Raw genomic sequence first — 18,595 nt, forward strand, 5'->3', positions numbered from 1 at the left:
TTTCATATTTTAATGTATCATTAAGAGTCCTCAGACATAACACAAGAATCAGACAACTTTGAAAGGAATAGACTCCAACAAAATATGTTTGGTCTCAGTAATGTCTCTCAGCCATTGTTCTCGAAATCGGATCTTTCCTGGTCTATAGAGGAAGGGGAAAAACATGCATACACAAAGCTTTTATAATCAAAACATTGAGACAGGAATTCCCTCCTTACATTCCCAGTGAACAGGGTTCTGACTGGTTTCTACTGGATTCCTTACTGTTCTTTAAGCCTAGGTATAAAGTCTTTTGGAGGGCTGCCATGAAGTAACATGGGTTGCTACACTTGAGCAAATTCATTGTGAGTTTCATGTGGTTCTTTATTGGGAGCGGAAGTCCTGAAACATAATTTTACTCTATAGTCCAGTCAAGCCTGAAACTTACAGCAGTCCTCCTGCCTCAGCCTCTCAAGTGCTGAGGTTATAGACATACATTATAATGCCTAAAAGGGGCATTTACCCATAGTAAATTCAGTATAATTGTCAAGTTTTCCTGAAGAGGGCTAGGGCCGTAGCTCAGTGGTAGGTTCCCTGCCTCATGTATGCAAGGTTCTGGGCTTGATACCCAGAAAACACACGCACACACGCACTCACACACACACACTTTCAAGCTTTGATGTTTCTGTAGAAATAACAGATATGACTCACTTTGCATTACCCTGTTCTATCAACTAATTCATAAGTTTCTAATTACTGAAAAAAAAACACTAAGAAAAACAGTTTTCTAGACTGCTGCCAGAATCATCCTTTCAGCCAGTCCTGTAGGGAAAGTGGTCAAAGATGAGGTGAGCTCTGCATGAATTATCTGTGGGTGTGGGCCTATGGGATTCCTAGAATGTGACAGCCTTTACCTCACCCGTTTAGAACAAGTCTCCAAATTTTAATTACCTTTGAAGTAGTTCTGAATTCTCAAAGATATAGGAGACATCAACAGGCATATCCTGAGAGAGAGGGACAACTGTAAGTCTGGACCAAGCATGCCAACGCTCAATCCTCCCCCTCTCCCCTTATCCAGAAGTATATATTTGCATTTTCAGGACCCATAAGTGGGAACTTATTAGCTGGTAGTTCTTTTGTCATTTAAAGGCTATTCTGCTAAAGACTTTTTTTTTGGTCACAGGTACCTTAAGCTACACCACAAGATTGGAGACAGTCGCCAGAGGCGAGTGTCCCTCAATAAGAGCATGACTCAGTCTTTTGCCTTCTTTATTAATTTCTTTTGGCAAGGGGGGGATTGAAATTGTTTTTTTTTTTTTTTCCGAGACAGGGTTTCTCTGTGGTTTTGGAGCCTGTCCTGGAACTAGCTCTTGTAGAGCAGCCTGGTCTCGAACTCACGGAGATCCGCCTGCCTCTGCCTCCTGAGTGCTGGGATTAAAGGCGTGCGCCACCACCGCCCGGCTTGAAATGGTTTTTTAATATCGAAGTTTAGTTCTGTTGTCTTCTTTACATAGTGCATTTTAGTCAGCTGTGGCTCTCTACCTCTTCGGAATGGAACAAACAAGAAGGAAATAACATAGATGAACAAGTTGAAACATTCTCATTTTGAAGCAGTGGTTTTGCTGTGTTACCTGTACTGGTGGTACATACATACACACCGAGGAATGAGGACCAATAGTTACAATAGTAAGTAAGACCCTGGCTAAAAAAGAAGCTAGGCGTGATGGCACCTGTCTGAATCCCAGTACTCAGGAGGTAGAGGTAGAAGAATTGTCACAAGTTTGAGGCCAGCCTGGTCTACCAAGTGAGTTCAGTGTCAGCCAGGGCTTTTATAGCAAGACCCTGTCTCAAAAAGCGGGAGTGTTTGGGGATATAGCTCAGTTGGTAGAATACTTCTCTAGCATGCCTGAAGCCAGTGCCTCATAAATTGAACATGGTGACCCGTGCCTGTCATCCCAGCACTTGGGAGGGAGAGGCAGGTTGGAAGCCAACCTGGACTATATGAAATCCTGACACATAAGATAGAAAAAAAGGAAGGAAGGAAGGGGAAGGGGAAAGAAGTAGAGAGAAGAGGGAACAGGCAATGCATTGTTTGGGAAGAAAATGTTCTAGTTAGAAGGAATGGTGGATGTCTCTATCAGGTTTATTGGAAGAATAGCAAGGTTGGAGTGGTAGAAACAGAATAGAGGGAAAGCGGCAATGAGAAAGCAGAAATAGTATATTTATAATATGTATATTAGATATAGTCATAGCTCATTGTTATTCAGATACAGTCTCTAGGTGTGTGCTATCAGAATTACCTAGGAGTTTGCTGAGAATGTATTATCTCAGCTGGGTGCTGGTAGCCTATGCCTTAACCCCAGCACTTAGGAGGCAGCCAGAGGTCTGTGGATCTCTGGTGGCCAGCCCGGGCTACAAAGTGAGTAGGACAGCCAGAGCCACACAGAGAAACCCTGTCTCCAAAATAAGACCCTCTGAATCTGAATCTTCATTTAATAAGATCCTCAAGTAATTTCCATGTACTTCAAAGTTCAGCACTATTGCGGGGACATTTTAAACAAAGGACCTGAGGCTGGAGAAATGGCTCAACAGTTAACAGCTCTCCTTCAGAGGACCCATAGTAGGCAACTTAAAACTGCCTGAAACTCCAGATCCAGGGGATCTGAAGCCCTTTCTTGGCCTCTGTATGTTAGATGCACTCATATGAACACACACACACACAATTAATAAAAATAAATCTTTAAACACAGGAGTGACAGAAATTCGCTTTAAAGGGCTACTGCATGTGGGCAATGACAAGGAGAGAGAACAGTTAAGCTATTGAAATAATCCTGGGGACAGAGGGAGAGAGACAGGAGATGTGGAACACTGTCCATACTTTCTTGATGGGTGAAGGGAAGGACATGATGGAAAGAGAAGAGTCAAGGAAGATGCCGAGGAATCAGCCATCAGCTCAGATGCAAAGACTTGAAGTGGGTCAGTTGTGGGGCGAAATCAAACATTCAATTTTAAGGCTAGGGAGACGGCTCAGGGCTAAAGCACTTGTTTAGCATCCAAAGGCCCTAGGTCCAACCTCCAGAATCACAGAAACAAAACTAATTTTAAAAATAATAAGTGAAAGGTGCATTAAATCTCAAAATATGCTAGAGATTTGGAAATCATAAGATCTAGTGACATTAATTTTTCTTATTGAGTCACTTTTTTTTGTTTTGTTTTTTGTTTTTCAAGACAGTGTTTCTCTGTAGCTTTGGAGCCTATCCTGGAACTAGCTCTTGTAGACCAGGCTGGTCTCGAACTCACAGATCTGCCTGCCTTTGTCTCCCGAGTGCTGGGATTAAAGGCATGCGCCACCACTGCCTGGCTTGATTCACTTTTTTTTTTTTTTGAGATGAAGGAATCACAGTGTGTCACCAAAGTTGGGTATAAACATTCTCAAAAAGTGTTTTTTTTTGGGGGGGGTAATAAACATTTTCAAGGTTCTTATTTTTATTATTTTATGAGTGTTTTGCCTGCATGTATGTGTGTGCACCACACATGTACCTGGAACCAAAGAGGGTTTCAGGGTCTCTTGGACTGTAGTTACAGATGACTATGAGCTGCCTTGTGGATGCTAGGAATCTAACCCAGGTCCTATGCAAGAGCAGCCAGAGCTTTTAACCACTGAGCCAGCCCTGGATTTTATTTTTAAATTGTGTGTGTGTGTGTGTGTGTGTGTTTGTTGGGGGATATGTGCTTATGAGTATCCAGAAGCTAGATCCTTTGGAGCTGGAGTAATTATGAGCCCTGTGTCTTGGGTCCTGGGAACCAAACTCAGCAAGAACAGCAAGCGCACGTAACTGCCATAAACTGCGTTCAAGTGATTCTTAACCTCCTGAGTGCTGAGAACAAAGTGCATCACTGTACCCAGCTTGAGGTTTTGTTTGATTTTGAAATGTACCTCTTGCTGTTGCTCAGGTTGGTATGCGGATTCAAATGATTCTCCCATTTCAGCCTCCTGAGTGGGTGGGGCGGCAATAGGCAGGCATCCACGTACCGAGCTCTGGGTGGTGGTTAAAGCCATATGACTGGATAAAATAACGAAGCTAAGTACAGAGAATGGGTCTGGGCATTGGGACATTGTAACATGAAGTTGACCGTGTGAGGCAGACACCAGTCCATGCCGCAAAGGAATGGTGAGTGCGGGACAAGGCACGCCAGGAGAGCGTACTAGAAACCAGATGCAAAGTGTGGAGGACAGTAGTCAGCGTGATAGGTGCTGCGGATGGGCCAAGTAAAATGAGGGCAGAAACGTGACTGCTAAGTAGAGTGGCATATTATTTGTGTTTTAATAAATAAAGCTGGCCTGAAGGTCAGTGCAAAGAAGCCACACTAGTCAGCCATACAGGCCAGGCAGTGGTGGCACACACTTTCAATCCCATCAGCCACACTAGTTAGCCATAGGGGCTGGATGGTGGTGATGCACGCCTTTAGTCCGAGCAGTAGAAAGGAATATGAGGTGGGATGAGACAAGAACTCGCTCTCTCTCAGTCCGAAGGTTTCACTGAGGTCAGAGCTCTCTAGTGCCTTGACTGCTTTGTTTTTCCGATCTTCAGGTTGAACCCTAATATCTGTCTCTAGGTTTTTATTATTCATGCTACAATTAAGTTTTATGTGTTGGAGATACAGCTAAAGGACAGAGTAACTGCCTAGCACATGCAAGACCCAGGGTTCCATCCTCAGCACCACATAAATAAATAAACAAACAAATGGCTTGAATTTGTTAGAGTGAGCACTGGTAGCACACGCCTGGAATCTCAGCACGGGGGAGGCTGAGGCAGGAGGATCAGGATTTCAGGGCCATCCTTGGCTATTTAAGTAGTTAAAGATCACAACCTGTCCCCACAAAAGCCCAGTGTTTTGCAGTAGGCAGGGGAGTCGATGATACCCATGACCAAAGATGTCATCATTGCTGAATCCTCACTGAAGGGACCAGGATGCAAAAAGCAGAGCTTACCGGAGGTTTGCTCTTGTTGAACTTGATGGTGAAATAGGCGTTAGCACTGACTCTTGCTAGGGGTCTCACGGCAGTAGGGGCACTCCAGCGCACACGGTAGATATAGTGGAAGGAGTGAATTAAGTCTTTCCTCTCTATAAAATCTGCATAGTACACCCAGCGATTTTGAAACTCCCAAGTCTGTTTCACAGAAAAAAGAGAAAGCTCACAGAGAGAGAACAGCAGGATCAGCTCAACAAAGGCAGTACGTAACAGGGTTACAGATTCTGAAATCTTGACCTTGTTCAGTTTGTTTCGAACTAGGACCCACTCTGAGTTATTCCCACAGGAGAGAGACAGAATAATTCGGAAATGCGAAACATTTGAGATGAGCTTTGGGTGGTGGCAGAAGCAGAATGGGGCAAGGGTTAAGGTGTGGATGTACACATCACACTTGACATTCTCACTTGGGAGGCAAGTGTGTGGCTAAATTGGAGACTAATCAGTGATTGGAATAGGTGTTCTGTTTACCCCAGGAGGCCTCTAGGGTAACGAAGCCCATTTCAAGCACCTGTCAAATTGGACTTACTTCCTTTGTTGTGAAACGTGGCTTAGAAAAGAAGGGCCGCGTTCTGGGGGAGATTTTTCTTTGAAGGCACTTGCTATGCAAGCCTGAGGACTTGAGTTCAAACCCCAGGATCCCCATAAAGGTCCCAGCTAACTCCATAGGGCTGTCCTCTGACCTCTCTATGTGTGCACTGTGGTAGGTGTGTGACCCCCCCCCCACCTTCCCCCGCACACAACAAAAAAGTAAAAGAAGGTCAGGCAGTTGGGTTATCTACCTCAAATGGGGGACTGGGAGGGGGGTGGTGCAGCTCAGTAGCAGAGTGTTTGCCTCCTGTGTGGAAGGCCTTGGGGTCTGATCCCCAGCATGGGTCTTCTACACTCTCTGAGACAGGGTCTCACTAGATAGTCCGGTAAGAAAAGACGTGAGGGTGGCAGGTCTCATCTGATTGGGGGCTGAGGGTGTAGCTAAGTTGTCAGAGTGCTCATGTTTGCATGCACAAAGCCCTTGGCTTGTCCCCAGCACTGCATAGGCCAGATGTGGTGGAGCACACCTGTCATACCAGCTTGCGGGAGGTAGAGGCAGGAAGCTCCGAAGTTCAAAGTCACTCTTAGACATCCGATGAGTTCCAGGCCAGCTTGGGCTTCAGGAAATCCTGTGCCTTTCCAGCCCCCAAAATGCAATGGGATGGAGAGACAGGTACACAAGGAAGTGCCCTGAAGTTTGGCTCCCCAGAAACCCATATGGCTGGGTAATGGTGGTGCAGCTGTAATTCCAGCTTTAGAAGGCAAAGACAGGAAGCTGCATAGGGCAAGCTGTGGGATTGACTCATTGAGAGATCCTTCCTCAAAAATAAGGTGGAAGAGTGACAGGACCCACACACACGCGTGCTCACACATGCATTCCCATAAAATGCATATTCATAGGCAACATATACCATACACATGAAGAAAAAAAGTCATATCTGTTTTTTTAATCCAGGCTGTGGGAAATTTTGTTTTGTTTGCTTGTTTTTCGAGACAGGGTTTCCCTGTGTAGCTTTGGCTGTTCTGCAGCTCACTCTATGGACAGGCTGGCCTCGAACTCACAGAGATCTGCCTGCCTCTGCCTCCTGAGTGCTGGGATTAAAGGCTTGTACCACCACTGCCTGGTTTAGACTGTGGGAAATCATAAGTGGCACAGTGAGACATTTTCCCTTTCTTTTGGCCATTAGTAAAAAGTAACGGCCTACTGACGGTTTCAGAGCCGAGTTTGTAGGTTTGAAGCCAAGCTTAAGGAAAGTAGGCTTGGCTTCACAGTATGGGGTGGTCCACAGAAGTGAGGTTCAGGGCAATGGAGTATAGAGAGGAGGCCACTGCCCAGGGTCTGGTGAGCACCAACAAAGGTTAAAATGGAGTAGTGGTACCAGGATCTGAGAGGAGTGGAGAGATGTGAGCCACAGTAGGAAAGGACCCGCATGAATAGTTATTCAATATATGCGCATTACAAAGGGCCAAAGACATGAATGAGTAGGATGTTGTTTATATGCGTATGCGTATGTGGAAATAATGGTTAACCTTTTGTTATTTCTTAGGATCTTTCCAATTTGTACCTTTTCTTTCTTCCTTTTTTTTTTTTTTTTTTTTTTTTTTTTTGAGAAATGGCTTCTCACTGGTCAGTCCTAGGCAAGCATTTGCCTGTCTCTGCCTTCCTGGCACTTGGATTACAAGTACACAGCATCACGCATGGCTTTTTAAGTGGCTGCTAGGAACTGAACTCAGGTCTTCGTGCTTACACTGCAGGCATATTCCTGACTGAAATATCTCTCCAGCCTTCCTCACCTTTTGGAGACAGAGACTCATGTAACTCAGACTGGCCTGGAATGGTAGTTGAAAATGACTTTAAACTCCCAATCCTCTCACCTTCACCCCCCCACGCCCCCAGGGCTGGGGTTACAATCCTGTCCCACTATACCTAGAGATACTTCTCTCTCCTTAGGCCAGCTTGCCCCCATTGACTATGTCAGCACAAAGTGCTTATGTGGAAATAGCATATCTTTGGGAAATGTACAATTAGGACGATACAAATGCATAGCAATGTGGTTGCACTTTTCTCTTTCAAAGATCATCCTACCTTGGGGCTGGAGAGATAGTTCAGTGGCTAAGAATGCTTACTGACTGGGGAGGTGGTGCACCCTTTTTAAGCCCAGCATTCAAGAGGCAGGGGCAGATGGATCTCTTATGTGTTTAAGGTCAGCCTAATCTACATAGCAAATCCCAAGCCAGCTTGAGCTTCATAGTGAGAGCCTGTTTCAAAAAATTAAAATAGGACTGGAGAAATGGCTTACTAAGAATGTTGGCTACTCTTTTCAGAGAACCTGGCTTCAACCCTCCGCATCTACAGCAACTCCCAGCCACCTCCCACTCCAGTTCTGGGGCATCTGACACTCTCTTCCAACCTCCACAGGCACCAAGCGTACACATGGTGCACACACATACAAGTCGGGGCAAAACCACTCGTACACATACAATACAAAGATGTTTTTCTTTTTAAAAGAAAAGAGCAGTGACCGAAGGGTTACAATGCTTCTATTAAAAACATAAGACAAGTAAGCAAAACTTTCCAATCTTGACTTTGGAACTCACAGGAAAATTATGTTTACTTATTCTAGGTGTCTTTGATGCCACCCCTTTTGTTTTCATGACCTCAAACTTTTGATCAATGGAGGACTTTTTTGTTGTTGCTCACACCCTGGGGTACCAAACTGGAGTGACCAAAGTCACTTACCGAAACAAACTTCTCAATTTGTTTCCGACCCTTTTCTGCTGTGAATTCTCCATGAGTGAGCCACTTAATGTTCTTGATGGGGTTTCTGGCTTCTGCAAACAAGGTAGAGGTGTATTAGTTGCCTGGTAGTGTGCTCTTACAGCAACGAGACAATTCTTTAGACAAATAAACCAGAAACTTACCTTCCACAAATTGAACAGCGGCAGCCAGAACACCTTCAACTATAGTCCGAGCTACCTCACCTGTCCCATCGTCTTTTTTTTCCTCTACCACAGGCTTTTTCTCTTTGACTTCTGGCACAACTTTCTTCTCTTTTGTTTCTGTCTCGGGTGCCTTCTCTTTTACCTCGGGTTCAGCCTTCTTGTCTTTTATCTCTTGTATTCGCAGAGACTTGAATCCCTTTACCTCAAGCAGAGGTGGCATGTCTTTCTTCTGTCTCATCTCTGGCATGAAGATCTTCTCTTTAAATTCTGGGACAAGTAGCACAGCTGGCACGACTGGCACGACTGGTACAACTGGTGCAGCTGGCGCAGTTGGAGCAGCTGGCGCAGCCGGTGCAACTGGCGCAGCTGGCACAGCCACCTTTTCCTTTGGTTCTACTGGTGGCACAATTTTCTTTTCTTTGGCTTCTGGCACTACGGGCACAACCACCTTTTCTTTCATCTCTATTGACATAATCTTGTTTTCTCTCGTGTCTGTCACAATTCTCTTGTCTTTTACGTCTGTCACAAATGTCACCATCCTTTTGTCTTTCGTCTCTGGCTTCTTGTCCTTGGGATCTGAGATCGTCACAGTCTTCTTTTCTTTTGGCTCAGACACACTCTTTCTGTCCTTTGGATCTGTGACGATGGTCACAGTCTTTTTCTCTTTCTGATCTGTTACAGTCTTCTTTGGGTCCGCCGCAGTCTTGCTGTCTTTTGGCTCTGTAGCACTCTTGGGCTCTGGAGCATCCGGTTTCTTTGCCTTGGCTGCGCTAGTGTTCTCCACAGTCTTACCCCTCTGGGGTGGGAGTCTTTTTCTGTTATCCATTTTATTTTGCCTAGATTAAAAAAAATATTTATGTGCATGAATGTTTTGCTTGTGTGCATATCTTGCAGCAAGTGTATGCCTGATGCCTGCAGAGCTTAGAAGAGAACATTGAATTCCCTGTAACTGGAGTTACTGACAGTCGCATGCCATCATGTGGATGCTGGGACTTCAACCCAAGTCTTCTATAAGAGCAACAAGGGCCATAAAACAGAGTCATGTCTCCAATTCCTCCACCCTGTCCATTGGAAGTTCAAAATTCTCAGGCCACACCCGCTGCCTCTTGAGAAGAGACTAGGGGTGAAGGGTGCTAGTCAGACCTTTTACTACCGACCCTTTTTATCTGCTTGCTGAGATGGACCTTGCCTGAAAACCAAGGATTTTCCATGCTGCAAACTGAGAGAACTTAAATCGAAATGCAACAGAGGAATTCCTAGCTTACTTGAACCATAACTCCGAATACTGACTCTAAATGCCTCAGTTCATGCTTTGAACAGATAAGGGGTCGAGCCTAGTTTAAAATTCGAATTTCATTTTTTAAAGACTTATTTATTTTATGTGTGCATGTTCTTGTCTGCATGTACATCTGCACATCACAAAGAGGGCATTGGATCTCATGACAGTTATGAGATGGCTGTGAGCCACCATGTGGGGGCTAGGAATTGAACTCAGGACCTCTGGAAGAGCAGCCCGTTCTCTTAATCACTGAGCCATCTCTCCAGCCTCCAAATTTCATTTTTAAATCTGTGTGTGGGTTTGCTTGTGCATGTGAATATGGGTGCCTGGAGATGCCAAAGGAAGACTAAATTGCCCTGGAGCTGCGGTTATGAGGGGATGTAAGTCACTTGATGTAGGTGCTGGGAACCAAACTTGGGACCTCTGGAAGCTCAGTACATGCTCTTAACCACTGAACCATCTCTCCAGCCCCAGCATGACTTTTTTAAAAAGTTGTGAGTTGAGGGAATAAAAGTGTATTCCAGTAGTAGGCCATTTATCTAACCTTGAGAAGCCTTGGGTTCCATCTCTAGCAACACACAACACACACACACATACATATACTTTCTCTCTCTCTCTCTCTCTCTCTCTCTCTCTCTCTCTCTCTCTCTCTCACACACACACACACACACACACACACACACACATGCAAGCACACGTAATGAATCAAGAGGCAAGCCAGCAGATGAGTGTTTTCATCTTGAATTTTCCAGGTATATAATTCTCAAAGATCCCAGGCATATATTATCTCAAGGAAACTATTATTTTTACCATTTCTTTCCCGAACATGTTATGTCACTTGTGCTTAATTAGCTTTGGTTAACCCTTTCAAAAATGTTAAATGGAGGTCAAGATGATGAGTATTCTCCTTTCTGTCTGGATTCAGTGGGGCTCTTGAACCATTTGGGATGACTCTGGTTTATGTTCTGAGATCTGAAGCTGGGAATAGTGACAAATATCTTTCATCTTAACTTTTGGGAGATAGGAAGAGTGCCGCAAGTGTTGCAGGAGGCCTCTTGTTGGTTCCTGGCTGCCCAGAACCCAAATAATCACACAGAAACTGCATTAATTAAATCACTGCTTGACCCATTAACTTGCTTTTTTTTTTTTTCGAGACAGGGTTTCTCTGTAGCTTTAGTGCCTGTCCTGGAACTAGCTCTTGTAGACCAGGGTGGCCTTGAACTCACAGAAAACAGAGATCTGCCTGCCTCTGCTTCCCGAGTGCTGGGATTAAAGGCATGCACCACCACCACCCAGCTAGCTCTAGCTTTTATTGACTAACTCTTTCATCTTAATTTAACCCATCTCTGTTAATCTGTATATCACCACGAGGTCGTAGCCTACCAGGAAACTTTCAGCATGTCTATTTCCTGTGGCTCCATGGCGGCTCCCTGACTCTGCCTTCTTCTTCCCAGCATTTACTTCTTTCCCGCCTACCTAAGTTCTGCCCTATCAACAGGCCAAGGCATCTTGTGCTACATAGTGACACCCTGCCTTAAAAAAAAAAATAAGTGAACGGAGCTAGAGATAGCTTAGTGGTTAAGAGCACTGGCTGCTCTTCCAGAGGACCCCTGTTCAATTCCCAGCATCCAGCATCCACCTGGCAGCTCATAACTGCCTGCAACTCCAGTGCCAAGGGGTCTGATGTTCTCTTCTGGTCTCTGCAGGCATCAGGCACACATGTGGTGCACAGACACATGCAGGTAAAACACTCATACACATAAAATTTAAAAAAAAAATTTTGTTCCTGTTTGAAGGAACAGAAATGTTTTTCTTAAAAAAATCATAAATGCAGTTCGAGTTTTCCAAATACCTTCAGCATTTGCTGATACCGTTAACAATAACTGAGCCTTAGCTTTCTCAGGACTGTGGACATAATAGGGGTGTGTCCATCGGGAGTTCTGTTTTTTCCTTTTTACATCTTTCCTCTTGAGTCTTGAAACACTTCTGAGAAATCATTTCTAGCTTGTAAATCATTTCTTGCAGGCAAATCTTTTTTTTTTAATTTAAAAAAAAATTTAGTTTTTTTGAGATGGGTCTTTTATAATTTATTATTTTTTAAAAGAAAAACTATCTTTTTTCATTTTACATACCAATCCTAGTTCCCACTCCCTCCCATCCTCCCATTCCCTTCACCTACTCCCCACCCCACCCCCCATCAAATCCTCAGAGAGGGCTTACTTTGGGGAAGGTCCAAGGCTGTCCCTACTATATCTAGGCTGAGCAAGATATTCATCTGTAGGAAATGGGTTCCCAAAAAGCCAGCACAAGCAGCAGGGATAAATCCTGGTGCCACTGCCAGTGGCCCCTCAGTCTGCCCCAGCTATACAACTGTCAACCACATTCAGAGGATCTAGTTTGGTCCTATGCTGGTTCCTTCCCTGTCCAGCTGGAGTTGGTAAGAGAAGGGGTCTTATTATGTAGCGTTTGCTGGCCTGGAGTACCCCGTGTAGACCAGAATGGCTTTGGACACACAAAGGTCCATCCACCTGCTTGATTAAAGGTGTACAACCCCATGCCAGCCTCCTTGTCAGCAAACCTATAAATGAAAGGGAGGGGGGTGGCAGTAGGTGTTTTTCCAAACTGAGCTCTTTATTTTTCTATAAAAAAAGCTCCCAATTTTGGGATATTTTATGTGCCATGTTTCATTTAACTACCATGACCCTATGACTGAGACAGACACTGGCTACTTTCCACATCTTCTGTCTCCTGCTTTGCTGGAAGGCTGACGGGAGTAGAGCACATGAAATGGCCCTCTAGTGTCCTAGGGAGGTCACATGCCAGGAAGAGCATGTGGACCTGTGAGAGGAAAACTACATTGCTTGCTGGCCCCCCTCTATGGAATACCTGTGACTGGCTGGCTGCCTAGAGAAACTTCTAGCTTCTCTGGGCTGCTGTCTTACACAACTTGTGTCTGGTTCCCTCCAACTCCTACAAGCCTCAGCAAGCTGAACTCTGTATGTCTGTACTATGGCCGCATCTTTGTATTTCCTTGACCAACTATCCTAATTTTAGTATGCTAAGTTTTTTTTTATTGTTTTGAGACAGGGTTTCTTTGGTAGCCTTTACTGTCCCAAAATTCACTTTGTAGATCAGGCTGGCCTCTAACTCACAGAGATCCTCCTGTCTCTGCATCCCGAGTGCTGGGATTAAAGATGTGCAACACCGCTGCCCGGCAAATAGAATGCTAATTTTTAAACATGTTTATTTAGTTCAGTTGACTGAGTGTATGCAAGTGTACTGTGTATGTGCAGGAGACTGTGGAAACTAGAAGAGGGTGGGATCCCCTGGAACTAGAGGATTTTGTTTTTGTTTTTGTTTTTTTGTTTTTTTTTTTTGAGACAGGGTTTCTGTCTGTGTAAAAGCCCTGGTTGTTCTGGAACTAGCTCTTGTAGACCAGACTAGCCTCAAACTCACAGAGATCCACTTGTCTTTGCCTCCTGAGTGCTGGGATTAAAGGTGTGTGCCACCACTGCCGGGCCTGGAATCAGAGTTACAGGCAGTTGTGAGCCAGCTGATATATAAGATAGGAAAAAGAAATGCAAAAATATTAATTCACAAAAGGCTTCAGGGGCCTGTTTTCATCTTCATCTGGTCCAGATTGTGCTCCTTCTTCCTGCAAGCCTCTTTTTTTTCAACTCCTTAATGGGAGGGGGCATGGGTGCTCCAACACACATGGGGAGGTCAGAAGGCAACTTGCAGAAGCTGGTTCTCTCTTTCTACCACGTGAGTCCTGGGGACCACATTTATGCCCTGTGCCATCTCACTCTTGCTGCAAGCCCCTTTCATGAAAGACAACCCTTTGTTTCCCTTTTTAGCATCATTGGTCCTAAGTGTATGGTGGACACTGTGTAAGGCAATCAAATTCCATATATATATATATATATATATATATATATATATATATATATATATATATAAAGCCCTGCATATCCTTTAAACATTCCTGTAATAACTACAGATAACTACAGACTCATGCTCATTTAGGCCTTGATATTTTCATTTTCCGCTCCACTCCCCTCCACCTCAGTTGTCCTCTTGCGGCAGCTGGCGTCTTTCCAAAGCCCACCTTTGGATACATAGCAAGTTTGAAAGCAGCCAGCCTAGGTTACATAGATTCCCTCATCTCCAAAGTAACAACAGCAAACCAAAAAGGGAGGGCTTGAGGAAGGAAAGAAGGAAGGGTTTTAACTTCACCCATCTACGGACACATCAGTCTTGGTGTCCCTCCCACTGACTTCTTTGGGGTCTGGGTAATTAATAGAACCACTTCAGGTCCCCAGTTGAGGCCTCCCCCATCCCAAAGAAACTCCGGTACCTAAATGAGTAGATTCCTTTTCGAAGCAGTAGCAGAGTTAGCCAGGGAAGCTTTAGCAGTTCTTGCAGGGCTTTGCCCCAAGATTCCTGGAGAGAATGTTTACAAATGCTACCATGGCAACGACGGCTCTTTGAACAATGGGAAGCTAAGCCCATGTGCCCCAGTCAATAAAAGCAAAGAAAGCAAGAGGAGGAACACACATTCTCCTTGCCATTTGGCCTCAGTACCAGAACTGAGCTGTGTGACGCAAGCTCAGCTTCTTCCCAGGACATGAGCTTTCAGGGTAGTGCCTGGAGGGTGATGCCACATTCCTCAGCCAAGAAGCACTGGGCCTTTGTATGCTCTGCAGGTTACTGCAACAAGCTATCTACTTTTTACAGTGCCGTCAGAATGTAGGTACCAGTGTTTCATATTTGGATGAAGTGAGGCACAGAGGATGTCATGCAAATTGCTGAGAGCTCAAACCCAGAACTATCTGACATCATTGACCACAATCTCATCTTTTCATGCCCATTCTGAGGTTAGGAGCTCTAATATGTTCAACTATTCTGAAAGATGTCTTTTGTGCATTGAGGATGAGAGTAGAACAATGATATCTGTACAGACTCAAGACAGTTTGCTTTGCACTTTTCTTTTTCCATTTGTTGTTGTTTTTTTGTTTTTTGAGACAAGGTTTCTCTGGGTAACAGCCCTGGCTGTCCTGGAACTCACTCTGAGACCAGGCTGGCCTTGAACTCATAGAGATCCACCTTCCTCTGCCTCCCAAGTGCTGGGATAAAGATGTGCACCACCACCCAACTTTTCTCTATTTCTTGTCTACAAAATAAAGATGATCATGGCTTAGAGTAGAGGGTGTTGTCCTTTTTAGACAATGTCTTTCTATAGAGCCCTCCCTCTCAACCAGGGTCTCATGTATGGGATCTGAACTTGCTATGCAGCAGAGGATGGCCTTGAACTTCTGACCCTAAGCTATGGAATTCATGCATGATGCCAACTGACTTAATGTTCCAAAATCCCCGGGCGTTCCCAAGTGGCCTGCCCAGGATTCCTGGGTGGTTTCCCAAGCAGCTAGCTGCGGGAAATGCTTGCGAGTCCCCGGCGGGCGGGGCAGGTGCCAGGCCCCGGAGTGGCTCGTGGCAGGTCCTGGGTCCCACCACCCGAGTGGCGGCGGGTTCCCAACGGCAAGCGGGCGCATGGGTAGGGACATGTGACAGACACATAGTATGAATCAGAACTGAACCTTTACTACTTAGAGGAGAGAGAGAGGGAGGGAGGGAGGGAGGGAGAGAAAGAGAGAGAGAGACAGAGAGACATGTGCACACGCACACCAAGAGGGGACAGCGAGAGAGATTCAAGATGGTGGGGCAGGGGTCAGAGGTCACTGGGAGTGGGTGTGGCTTGTCCCTTAAAGGAACCAGAGACCAAAAGAATAACATTCCCACGTCTTCCTTACAATAAAAAAAACAGAAGATTAGACACCACAGTTTGAAGGAATTGGGGCGGCAGATTCTCAAAACTGCTTCTGATTGTGGGAATCGTCTTTTGGGGGGGGGGACCTGGGAAGGCTGGGTGCTGGCCACATCCTGGCATAGCTGGTCTCTTTGCTTCTGACCGGTGTCTGTGGCACGGAAATGTCTGGTGTCCCTTATCCTGTTTAAGGTATTGGCAGAACAAAGAACAAAGTTAAATTAAGGGGAAAAAATTTTTTTTGGACCAGGGAATTGATGGGTGTAACTGACCTGTTTAAGATCCTTTAATTCAGCTCCCTGGAACTCACAAGAATTCCTTGGGTTTGTGAAAACAGAAGTTTTAGACACATGGAAGGCAGCATAATAGAGAAATTTGATTTGAAATTTATTTGGTGTGGTAACCTGGCAAAACCTCTCAGCTATCAAATTGTCAGAGATCTTTGAGAAGGATAAGATTTTACTTGAGTTACTGATTAAAAAATAACAGAGAACTTACTTGGATGGCACCCAGGGCTACTCTTTTGGGCCCTCCATGGTCGCTGAAGGTTGCACTTGACCTTTGCTGGTTAGCACCAGGCCTGCCAGGCTCCAGAAGATCCTGTGGGCTAAGAAATCTGTAGGAAGACAGGCCTACCTTGACCTGAGCAGCTAGGCTGTCGATTCCAGTGATTCCGTCCACATCTAGAAGTCTTTAGTTTAGACGAAAGGCAGTTTTGCCCAATGGTCAGCGCTTGGCAGTTGAAGCAAACTGCAGAAGGATGTTGTTCTGCGCCCATTTGTCTTCTTTGGAGGACGCAGAGTGTTGCTGCTAAGGAGCCAACCTGTCTCTTCTTGTTATGAAAAGTTTTTTAATAATTAAATACTTAAATATCACATTCCCCGGATCTCTGAGCAGTTGAGGGCTGTTTATCAGGCATAGCTGCAGCATAGAATCTGTCTGGAAGGTTGGATCTGAGCTTCACTGCACTGGCTCTTAACAGGTAAGATCCACACTTGTAAAAAGAGAGAAAGAAAGAAAAAAAACTGCTTGTAATATAAGATTAGTGGCAGAACTGACAATGGTAGAGAACAGCTTAATATTAAATATAAGGCGTTTCTGTAAGAGACTTAAAAGTACATACCAGTTTAAAATATGAGACTTATGATTTTGTAGTCTGAAATGAGATGTAATGAGCAATTATTATACACAGAAAGAGTGAACAGGAATTGGACAACATGGATGCCTTTGATGGACCCTATCAAAGGCATGCCATTGTACAAAACATATGTAACAGGGTTAACATGAGGAGTTTAGTGAAAACCAGGTGAAAAGGCAGGGTATGCAGAAGTAAAAGTGGGAGAGCTTGGTCACCTGACCTGGCTCTCAGCCAAAATGGTGACAAAGTCACTGGACCCACCTGGCCCTCCACCAAGATGGCGACAGCCACGTGTTGTATGAAAAAAGTCACAATTTTTGAGCTGTAAGGATTTGAAGCTTAATGAGAGGGACTTAAAGGCATGATCTGCTCTGTTGCTGAGCCGCCATGACATAACAGAAGCCGCAGAGGGGAGGGGCAAAAGGCTGGAACCGAAAAAACTGCATCATGCCACGGCTTCAATTGAAAAGCCGGCTGGAATTTTAAAGGCCGGGGAGCCGGTTGCTATCCAGAGCCAAAATCGTGAAAACCCGCAAAAACAGCGTGAACACCCAAGACCACGTGGAAGAGCATCTTCTATCTGCGGGTGGGGTGCTATGGCCTAGCTGGATTCTGGTGACCCAGAAACCAGGGAGGCTGGGGGGGGGGGGGGCTGCTCCGAGTGGCGATTAACCGATGAAAGAAGTGTTGTGCTTTCCTGTTGCTTTAAGGGACAAGCCACGCCCACTCCCATTACCTCTGACCTGCCCGCTGCTGCCGTCTTGGGCCCTTCCTTTTCTGCTTCCTTGACGTGCGTGCTTTTTATTATAAGGAAGACCTGGGAATGTTATGGTTTTGGTCCCTTTAAGAGACAAGCCACACCCATTCCCCTCCCCATCCGCTGAGGCAGGCTGACCTTCAGCTTCCTGCCTGAGCTCATTCTCTTTTCCATCTTCCTCTCGGAGAGGCAGCTTCGCTTCTGCCTCTTTCCCCACTTCTCTGCTTCCCCCCTTCTCTGTCTCTTTCTCCTCTTCTCTCCTCTCTCTCTCTCTCTCTCTCTCTCTCTCTCTCCCTCTCTCTCTGTCCCCCCCCTTCACCCTTCCTCCTCCATAACCCCCTGAATAAACATTCAACCTCACCCTGCATGTCGTGTCTATCCCTGTTTCTGTCTTCTGCCCACCCGCCATGTGTCTCCCTGCCTGGAACCAGCCATTGCTCAGGGACCAGCAGCCGTCTCTGCCTGGGGCCCACTGCCTGCAGCCACATGGCCCGCCACCACTGCTCTGGGACCAGTAGCCGTCTCTGCCTGGGACTGGCTGCTCCCAGGGCCCGCTGCCTGCCACCACATGGCCTGCTACCACCATTTGGGACCTACAGTATTTCTGCTGCCTACTGCCACCGGGGATCTTGCAGCATTTTTTAAAAAACAATAACAAGAAGAGAAAAAGGAAAGAGAGGAAATGGAAAAAAAAGATAAAGAAACTAAGGGACCCTGGGTCCCTGGTCAAATGCACTGCACAGGAAGTGCATAGTGCTAACGCAGGCAGACCGATCCCCAGGACCCATCCAAACATGACTCCGGCAAAGGAAAGCAACCATAGCAGAATGGGGAGACACTCACCATTGAAGCCATCTGGGAAGCTGGTGGTGTGTAAGACTTTAAGACAATCCTGAAGCCATTTTTTGACAATTCTGAATCCTCTCTGCCTCTGTGCCATAGTGCTTCCCCTCCTCCCCTGGGAACCAAGGACCTAACAGCTACACTCACACGTACTCAGTTCCTGAACAATTACCCATATACATATGTTTTGGTTCGGTCCCCTGGGAAACGGTGTCAAAATGACCTCTTACCTCATCTGATCTGGCAACAGCTCTCCAGTCAATTATTGG

The 18,595-nt window shown here is 45.5% G+C and overlaps 1 protein-coding gene across 2 annotated transcripts in view; it reads right to left on the reverse strand.

Annotated features, from left to right (window-relative positions):
- LOC121441678 (A-kinase anchor protein 14-like) overlaps positions 1-16,575 on the reverse strand; it is a 44,852-nt gene extending 28,277 nt beyond the window's left edge. The window contains exons 1-6 of one of the 2 annotated variants that reach the window (XM_041642890.1): positions 14,122-14,208; positions 8,465-9,321; positions 8,283-8,374; positions 4,973-5,152; positions 931-983; positions 49-142 (exon numbers count right to left, since the gene is read on the reverse strand). In XM_041642890.1, the coding sequence (XP_041498824.1) occupies positions 49-142; positions 931-983; positions 4,973-5,152; positions 8,283-8,374; positions 8,465-9,311 (1,266 nt within the window). In that variant the 5' untranslated portion in view covers positions 9,312-9,321; positions 14,122-14,208. Of the gene's footprint in view, positions 1-48; positions 143-930; positions 984-4,972; positions 5,153-8,282; positions 8,375-8,464; positions 9,322-14,121; positions 14,209-16,224 lie in introns of those variants that run through there. The other variant, XM_041642891.1, reaches the window with a different exon arrangement.
- Positions 16,576-18,595: the final 2,020 nt, after the last annotated feature.

Source organism: Microtus oregoni, unplaced genomic scaffold (genome assembly GCF_018167655.1).
Source record: "Microtus oregoni isolate MIOR12 unplaced genomic scaffold, Mior012 000080F_ref0000499, whole genome shotgun sequence".
Taxonomy (NCBI): domain Eukaryota; kingdom Metazoa; phylum Chordata; class Mammalia; order Rodentia; family Cricetidae; genus Microtus; species Microtus oregoni.